Source organism: Gadus chalcogrammus, chromosome 22 (assembly GCF_026213295.1).
Source record: "Gadus chalcogrammus isolate NIFS_2021 chromosome 22, NIFS_Gcha_1.0, whole genome shotgun sequence".
NCBI classification, from domain to species: domain Eukaryota; kingdom Metazoa; phylum Chordata; class Actinopteri; order Gadiformes; family Gadidae; genus Gadus; species Gadus chalcogrammus.
In genome coordinates, this window is record NC_079433.1 from 5,448,619 (window position 1) to 5,456,924 (window position 8,306).

The 8,306-nt window shown below is 47.2% G+C and overlaps 3 protein-coding genes across 3 annotated transcripts in view; 2 read left to right on the forward strand and 1 right to left on the reverse strand.

Moving 5' to 3' along the window:
- Window positions 1-1,622: 1,622 nt before the first annotated feature.
- On the forward strand, window positions 1,623-3,185 carry LOC130376045 (gap junction alpha-9 protein-like). Its single transcript, XM_056583243.1, has one exon. It carries the CDS (start codon window positions 1,623-1,625, stop codon window positions 3,183-3,185), a length of 1,563 nt encoding a protein of 520 aa, XP_056439218.1.
- An 839-nt stretch (window positions 3,186-4,024) lies between these two features.
- On the reverse strand, window positions 4,025-7,279 carry mycbp (MYC binding protein). Its single transcript, XM_056583244.1, has 5 exons — window positions 7,247-7,279; window positions 7,006-7,078; window positions 6,842-6,890; window positions 6,328-6,457; window positions 4,025-5,069 (listed from the first exon to the last, which is right to left on the reverse strand). Exons 1-5 carry the CDS (start codon window positions 7,259-7,261, stop codon window positions 5,025-5,027), a joined length of 312 nt encoding a protein of 103 aa, XP_056439219.1. The 5' UTR covers window positions 7,262-7,279; the 3' UTR covers window positions 4,025-5,024.
- A 756-nt stretch (window positions 7,280-8,035) lies between these two features.
- si:ch1073-513e17.1 (sialin) overlaps window positions 8,036-8,306 on the forward strand; it is a 3,998-nt gene continuing 3,727 nt past the window's right edge. Inside the window, exon 1 of the mRNA XM_056583437.1 lies at window positions 8,036-8,051. Within this exon, the coding sequence (XP_056439412.1) occupies window positions 8,036-8,051 (16 nt within the window). The remainder of the gene's footprint in view (window positions 8,052-8,306) is intronic.

Sequence of the window (8,306 nt, forward strand, 5' to 3'; positions counted from 1 at the left end):
TAATATTTGCGCATTATCGTCTGGAAATTTGTGATATTGCAAAATTGCCATTAAATTAAGGACAGAATATGTAGGTGCTACCAGATAGCATCCCATACAGTGAATCTTAATTTTTCTGGTTTGACTTGCCATCCTTCATTTTGATCAAATTCTTGATGCTGTAATACAGCATGTTGTTTTGACCCTTGTGCATAGGGGTTTCTCCAAGACGAAAGAATAAAGCCGGATGTGTGGAACAAAGGATTACATAAGAGACAAACTCTTTCCTCTGCCCATCTCCTATGTGCCCCATAATTTGCCTTTATTGGAATTACACTGTTTGAAAAAATGATTGATTTGTGTTGCCTGTCACGGTGACCTTGTCTGCCATTGAGGATTTCCATGTGGAACGAGCTGAACGCATCTACGCTATACGACTGTACTTATTTCATTCAATAATCACTCGAAAAATCGACTGTATCCCATAAACAACTACGAATGAGTGACACCTATGTTAACCCAACAATGACGCCCTGGTGAATAGGGTCTATACAGCTGGATGGGTTTCCATCACTTCAGGGAAACCCAGGGATATGATGCGTGCTCTGGTACGGAGTCAGGCTTCACTCCCCAATGTACGCGACCTGGCCTGTAGGCTTCCTTGAGGAACACGCCCCTAACCCCTACCTGCTCCTTAATGACATGTATATACGAAAGGACTTAAAGCTGCTTTGGATCTAAACGTCTGCTAAATGACTAGATGGTACACTAGATGGTTCCTCCACACAATGAGTTCAGGGGGTCACATGGGTCACAGGGGTCGTGTGGTGACCCCTGGTTCTGCCGTTCAGCCCTGGACCCGGCTGGGTCTGTATGGAGGGCATAGACAACAAACGATTTCATATTTGGTAGTACATTCTGTTGTCTGGGATGAACCACCCACGCCATGAACCCCCTGATATCCAGTTCACCCCCCTGGAGGGCGAATGGAAAAAGAACACAGCATTGATTTAGCGAGTTGGCTTCTATGAGTTAACTGAAGCGTTGCAATGGACCAGGGATCATTCGGTTCTCCGCTCCAGCACGGACGGAACCTGGAACCAACAGATCATTTTATATTTCAGAGTTCATAATCTTTTCTAAATCGTTTTTTCATCAAATTACAGCGATGGATTAAATGGGTGCGAGGGCTTTGGTTGTCATGGGAGTACAGCCAGAAGGGCCTTTTATTCTCATAAACAATATGAGCGGTACGTTTACCTATTTTAAACTTTCATTGATGTTTCTTGGTAAGCAACTGAATGCATTTTGTCAATTAAAAGTTGGGTTAAAGTTAGTTGACTGTCTTCAGAGAAGGTATGTTTTTGTTATTGAAATTCTTATCTTTTTTGAAATTGCTATCTCATATTACTTTTGTTGATGTAGTGGGAATCATTGAAAAAAATGTCATCATTATTGTATTCCTATCTGTGCCAATGGGGATAGACGGCCTAATAACCTAAAAACTAAGACAAGGAACGAAACTAGTCGCAATGAGACCTGGGATAGCCAAGAATGTTGGTTAAAGGGAGAGCAGGCAAAAACAAATCAAACCAACTAAACCCTGCAGTGATATTCTGCCTCCAGCGAGATCTGTGTGAAAAATGGGAGACTGGAACTTCCTGGGCGGGATCCTGGAGGAGGTCCACATCCACTCCACCATGGTGGGCAAGATCTGGCTCACCATCCTCTTCATCTTCCGCATGCTGGTCCTGGGCGTGGCGGCGGAGGACGTGTGGAACGACGAGCAGTCGGACTTCATCTGCAACACGGACCAGCCCGGCTGCCGCAACGTGTGCTACGACCGCGCTTTCCCCATCTCCCTGATCCGCTACTGGGTGCTGCAGGTCATCTTCGTGTCCTCCCCGTCCCTCGTCTACATGGGCCACGCCATCTACCAGCTGCGCGCCCTGGAGAAGGAGCGCCACTGCAAGAAGTCGGCGCTGCGGCGCGAGCTGGAGGCGGTGGAGGCGGAGCACGCGGAGGTGCGGCGCCGGATCGAGCGGGAGATGCGGCAGCTGGAGCAGGGCAAGCTGAACAAGGCGCCGCTGCGGGGCTCGCTGCTGCGCACCTACGTGGCCCACATCGTGACGCGCGCCCTGGTGGAGGTGGGCTTCATGTCGGGCCAGTACCTGCTCTACGGCCACCGCCTGGACCCGCTGTTCAAATGCGAGCGGGAGCCCTGCCCCAACCTGGTGGACTGCTTCGTGTCGCGGCCCACCGAGAAGACGGTGTTCATGATGTTCATGCAGGCCATTGCCTGCATCTCGCTGTTCCTCAGCGTGCTGGAGATCCTGCACCTGGGCTACAGGAGGCTGAAGAAGGGCCTGCTGGACTACTACCCCCACCTCAAGGACGACCTGGACGAGTACTACGGCAGCAAGTCCAAGGAGAACTTGACGGCGCACCAGGTGTGCACGGGCGCCTCGGCGGGCCGCAAGCCCACCCTCCCCACCGCGCCCAGCGGGTACACGCTGCTGCTGGAGAAGCAGGGCAACGGGCCGACCTACCCCCTCCTCAGCACCTCCCCCGCCTTCGTCCCCGCGCTCCCCCCGGAGCTCGGCGGGGGGGCGGAGCCGGGCCCGGGGAGCCGCAACGAGGCGGCGGCGGCGGCGGCGGCGGCGGCGGCGGTGGTGTTGCCCCGGTCCACGGAGCAGAGCAGCAACTCCAACAACACGGGCGTCGAGCCGCGCTCCCCGCCCGCGGACAAGCAGGCCCGGCCCGAGGGGCTTCTGGCCCGGGGGCCGGCCCTCCCCGGGGACACGGAGTGCGGGGGCTCCGAGTACCCCACCCTCCCCGTCAGAGACACCTCCTCGTGCCCCTCCCTGGCGGGGAACCCCGTGAGGAAGATCCGCCGCGCCAGCCCGCCCTGGAACTGCTCCACGGTGCAGGAGGGCAACGTGTCCGACAGCGGGGACTCGTACCCGGGGAACGTCCACGGGAAAGTCCGGGGCTCCTCCTGCGGGCCCCGCACCCGGACCGTCGCCAAAGCGGAGGCCAAGAGGCCGAGCCGGTCCCAGAGCCCGGACTCTGTGGGAGAGCTGAGCTCGGCGTCGCGGCACAGCCGGGAGAGCACCAGTCCCCCCGTCGCCTCCTCCCCCAACCGCCGCACCTCGGGGGCTAGCAGCGCTAGCAGCAGGAGGGCCGCCACTGACCTGCAGGTGTAGCTGCCGACCCCCCCACCCCCCCACCCCAACGGAGCCCCGGGCCCCCACCTCAGTGGAACTCATCCGGGCCTTTCCTTTTCTATGGCTGTCCTTTACTATGGAATGAGAGCATTCCCTAGAGTCTAGGATAGGGGGCAAGAGGCAGCAGCTGTCTAGACGAACGTTGCAGCTGTCTAGACGAATCAGCCGCAGTCGTCAATCTGCAATCTCTGGACTAAGCAGCATGCCAGGAAATCAACAGCAGGCCAACAAAAGGGCACAGATAATTGGACACCATGGATCTGTTGAGAATGTGTTATTTTCTTACTGTATTGTTTTTTCGGGGGTTAAGACAAAATTTTACCACCTCTGTAGGATTATTTAACTATTTTTCACAGGTTTAGATTAGGTTAACAGCTAACCTAGATTAGGTTAGCTGTGTTTATTCAATATAGAGTTTTTCTGATTTTCAAAGTATCTTTAGATATCTTGCTCACCTGTCATGGATTGAATTGATGGTTTGGATCCCAGACCGGCCCACTTAACGCTTCAATGCAGAGAAGCGTTAACGCTTCAATTAGAAAGGACATTTGAAGCACCCACGGCCAATTTTTTAATTTAGATTTAGCTTGGATTATTACGACCAGCAGCCATGGAAAAATAAGATTTCAATGACCTATTGCCTGTAATGAAGGATTGATTATGCACTTCACATCCATTTTCAATCCATCCGTTCCAATCCAATTCAATAAGAAGTGTTTATTTTGCACAATATAATATCTTTTTTATATTGTATAATAAGATGTATCCAAAAAACAATCAATTTGACTCAAATATATATTCCGGGGAAGAAAGTAAGACACATAAATGTAGGAAGCCCATTTAGCTTTCAGGCACTCCAAAGGCCTTGAAAACTAGGTCATGCTAACTAACGAGCAGAAGTACATGTTACATGTTTAAACATCGGTGCATGTTGCATTTAATTCCGGTCTGTTTAAATGTTCATCAGGGTATTCTAAAAATAGCCAGAACATTGAAAAACTGGAGCATGAAGTCGATAAGGCCTGAGGCTTTAATCTACTGTTATCAGTGTTATGTAATACGTCACAACAAGTCCACAAGTCAATCAATGAAGCCTGTCTCTCTGTTTGTCTCGTGAAGTAATGTCTGTGGTACATTGCTTATACTGTTGTTGTTGTTGTACTATACTACATCACAAACAGTCCTTACAACAAACTCACAAAAACATGTTGTTCTACCCTTTATACTGTAAGAAATTTGATTCATTTCTGTTAGCCTTGAATTGGTAGAAGGTCAAACCAGCACCCCTTCACGAGAATATTATGTAATAATAACGGAAGTGGGGGGACTGATTTGAACTTTGTAACTTGATGTGGATACTGAGGTTGCATGTAATGCAGTTGTCAACAAACATTTTGATATGGCCTCCCATATTGGCCCTCAGGATGGCCTCTATTTATAATTTTCCGTGGAGAAATGTTTCATTATTCTGTTTTTTATTTGACATTAATGAATGAATATTAAAGCTGTACCAAAGTATCTGAATATCGAATGTAATCCTTGTTCGTAAAGTGTTTTCACATGGCTGGTCAGGTGGTGTGAATAACTTGTGTGACTTCACAGTTCTGGAGACTCTATCACAACGGTGTCAATGACAAACAATAAAAGTCATTTTGATGTACAATTATTAACCACCATCTTTTTTATTTTGGTCTCTCTCCCAAAATCCACAGAGGTTTTACTTTACAAGGCTCTTCCACCCTCGAAGGAAAACGGTGAATTATAAACAACAAATCACAAAGCGGCTATACAAGTGTTATTACAAACGGTGAATCTTCTTTATTCAGAGGCTCCTTCCTCAGGCTTCGGTTCATACTGCAAAAGCTGAGAACAAAAGGATGCAAACATTTACGGTTTAGACATTTACCATTTAGCTTACAATGAAGGTCTTTTAGATTGCTGTTAAAGAAAAGCCAAAACCCCAAACACCACTTATTGATCGGTCTGCATCAGATGACCCCCTCCCCAGTGCATGTGATTGGCTGATATGCTAACCGGTTATCTGCTGATTACTGAAGTGTCAATGCCGGAAACCTTGCCTGTGCTTAGTGACATTAAAGGGGTGTCCACAGGGGAGACGCAAGAACCGCCCCAGAATGAAAAACACCTGAACGCAGTGTGGGCTAGGCTCCCCTTTAAGGAACATGTTGGGGATTGGGCCTCTTGCTCAGGGACGCCTACAGGTATACTGCGGACATCAGGGTTAAAACCAGAACCTTTCACCCTTTCACCACGAGACCACCGTATTCCTTATAGTTCTTCTCGGTCGCTCCGGTCTTCGGGAGCTGGCATTTCTTTCACTGCCGAAGGTTAAAATGAAATCGGCTGGACAGAGAGCGTTTGCCTATTGAGCCCCCTTCCTATGGAATAGGCTGCCATCAGCGATCAGGGAAGCTGACTCTGTGGAGCTATTCAAAGGAAAGCTCAAAACGCACCTCGACAATCTTGCATTTGGAACATAGGAGTGTGAAAACGACACAGATGCGATGTGAAGACCACTCTGTGTTTGTTTGTGCTTTTGTTAATACAGTATACATTCCCACTATGTACTTTTCCGTTCTAATTCACTACGCTGTCTGTTCTAGCGTGTTGCGGTGACTGGACTGGATGCCTGGACCCTCCTCATGGTTAACCGGCCAGCACCACATCACCAATTTAATATGATGTGCATGTATTTACCTGTATGTCAATTATGGCACCCATTGCACTCCTGACCATCCCTGGAAGAAGGGATTCCCTTCTATGCGTTTCTCCTCAAGATTTCTTCCTTGCTCATTTCAAGGGAGTTTTTCCTTGCCCTTGTGGGGGCTTGGGTAAAGGGGGGTGTCATAAATATTTGGCCTGTTAAGCCCTTTGAGACTGCAATGGTGATTAAGGGCTATAAAATAAAATAAAATTGAATTGAATTGAGACTATCCTGCGGCGGGGGACGGGGGGCCGAATAGTTTAGTCAAGGTTAGGGTGATTAGTACTATGGCTGTAGGATTCCTGGAACCTGATTCCCCCCCCCCCTCCACAACCTATGTTTTGGTTCAATATGACAAGCAATCACAGGGAAGCTGTGGGTTTCTCATTTCCCCACCTTCTGACTGAGTTCCTTGTTCTCCTGGAGCAGCAGTTCGTATTTCTGCTCGAGCTCGGCCAACTCCTCTCGCAGGCTCCCAACGTCAGCTGGCTCCTCAACCGGTGGCCCCAGGTTCTGCTTTATGAAGCTGCACCACACAGTCAAGGACTCAAAGGTCTGGCTCCCACTGTGACTGGAGCCACGCTAAAGGGGTGTATACACTGTATGATCATATATAGAGTATTGTATGGTATATACACACTTTAATCTGTAATTGCCTTCCTCTCTGAAGGATCTGAGCATAGGCCGCAGTATATAGAGTAGGCTTAATAATAAGCTGAACAGGTTTCTGAATTGAAAAAGAGGGACATTTGTGGTTTGGCAGTCTATATATCAACAGAATATCTCAAATATACTTTTGCCTCTTCTTATCATGATAAATGTCCAGCTCCGGCCAGGGACATTTGGTAACCCTGCCTAATATACAGTTATAAAACAGACGGAAACAAATACAGGATCACATAAAGGATACTCCAAGGCATTGTTAGGTTTGTCAGGCTCCTCATAAAGTGTCACCAACACTGTGAAAAAAGAAGCAAACGAACACATCAGCATGATAATGTTGACAGTGTAATGGTTGAAAGCCTCGCAGCATCTTCTGAATACTGTTACAACACGTTTGTTACATATACTCACCATTGGTCAGGCCATCAAGTACCCCAGATTTTTCGAGGTACCTTCTGAATTGTTCACGTTTTGATTCTGATGCCTGAAAACAAAGTATATGAATGTCTATAAATAGTACACTGACATCAAACTAAAATGACAATATTAAATGTTTGGAACATTACCAGGCATAAATTACCGCAACATCACATTACCACCAATGTCTAAGCAGACCCTGAAAAACGATTTGTACTTTACTACAGCAACTTACCCTGTAATGGGCCATGGCTGCGACCCTTGATAGTTAAAGGTGGAGACGAATGAAAGGAAAACGATACTTTAACGTGAACTAAAGTCTCCTGCTTGCTTGATTCAGCCAAACAAGCGGACGTCTTGTATACAAGTCCGTTTCCATAACAACGAATACAAAACGTCAAAGTAAAATTATATTTAAAAAACGATATAAAGGAATCACAAAAGAACAGACGCGGCAAAAATAACCCACTATATGTAGTGGTAAATATAAAATATAAAATAGGTTTCGAAAACAACAACTTCGTTATTCAGGGAACCGGTACAAGCATGGTACAAGCAGGAAGAGGGGAGGTAACGTCTGGCGACGCTCTGCGCTGAGAGTTGCGCCATCCGGATGGACGTCAACGTAGACGTACAAACATCTGCTCATGCTTGCACCTGATTGACTCACGTGACTTGTTTTCCCCCGCTCGTAGGCGTGATCCAAATCGTCTAGACTCACAATCACAAACGATGTTTTGCCGGTCGCTGATGCTATTGACACGGTAGTGTACGAGCCCCTTTTTTAGAAACCGGAGCACAGAAACCCTTCCTCCAAACCGTGTTGGGCTGAGAAGACCTTCTGTAAAGTAAGTTTTGCACAGAATACGAATCATAATAACGTTATAACTTATAACATGTCAGGCTGTCTAACGTAGTCGTGAAAGCGTTCTAACATAACAACTATTGGCAATCAATCAATATCTTCGCTGCATAAACATTAGGACAGGTACCTTCACCGTTATAGCTCATAAGTGTTTGTTTCATGGATGACCGCCCCTGTATGTGTACATGATTATTAATGGCTTAGTAAGTTGATCAACTCTAGTAATAAATTGCTAATTACAACTATGTATATTAGGCCTATTTAGATGTTCAATAATCATATACGCCGAACTATATCATGACTTGAGTCAATAAAGGTTGACTTTGTTCATCGGCAGTATCCAGTAGTCTAATGCAAGTAGCTAGGCTGATGTTTGTAGTAGGTTCGTTCTTACGACTTTTTTTGTTTCACTTCTTCACTTCTCTGCCTA

Bases quoted from the DNA above. Each gene is read 5' to 3' on its own strand.
- mycbp (XM_056583244.1), bottom strand. The intron at 6,891-7,005 runs GTGAGTATATGT...CTTTTTTCACAG, and splicing joins ACTTGATGGCCTGACCAATG to TGTTGGTGACACTTTATGAG. The intron at 6,458-6,841 runs GTATCCTTTATG...TGTGTGGTGCAG, and splicing joins AAACCTAACAATGCCTTGGA to CTTCATAAAGCAGAACCTGG.
- LOC130376045 (XM_056583243.1), top strand. From the start codon at position 1,623: ATGGGAGACTGGAACTTCCTGGGCGGGATCCTGGAGGAGGTCCACATC.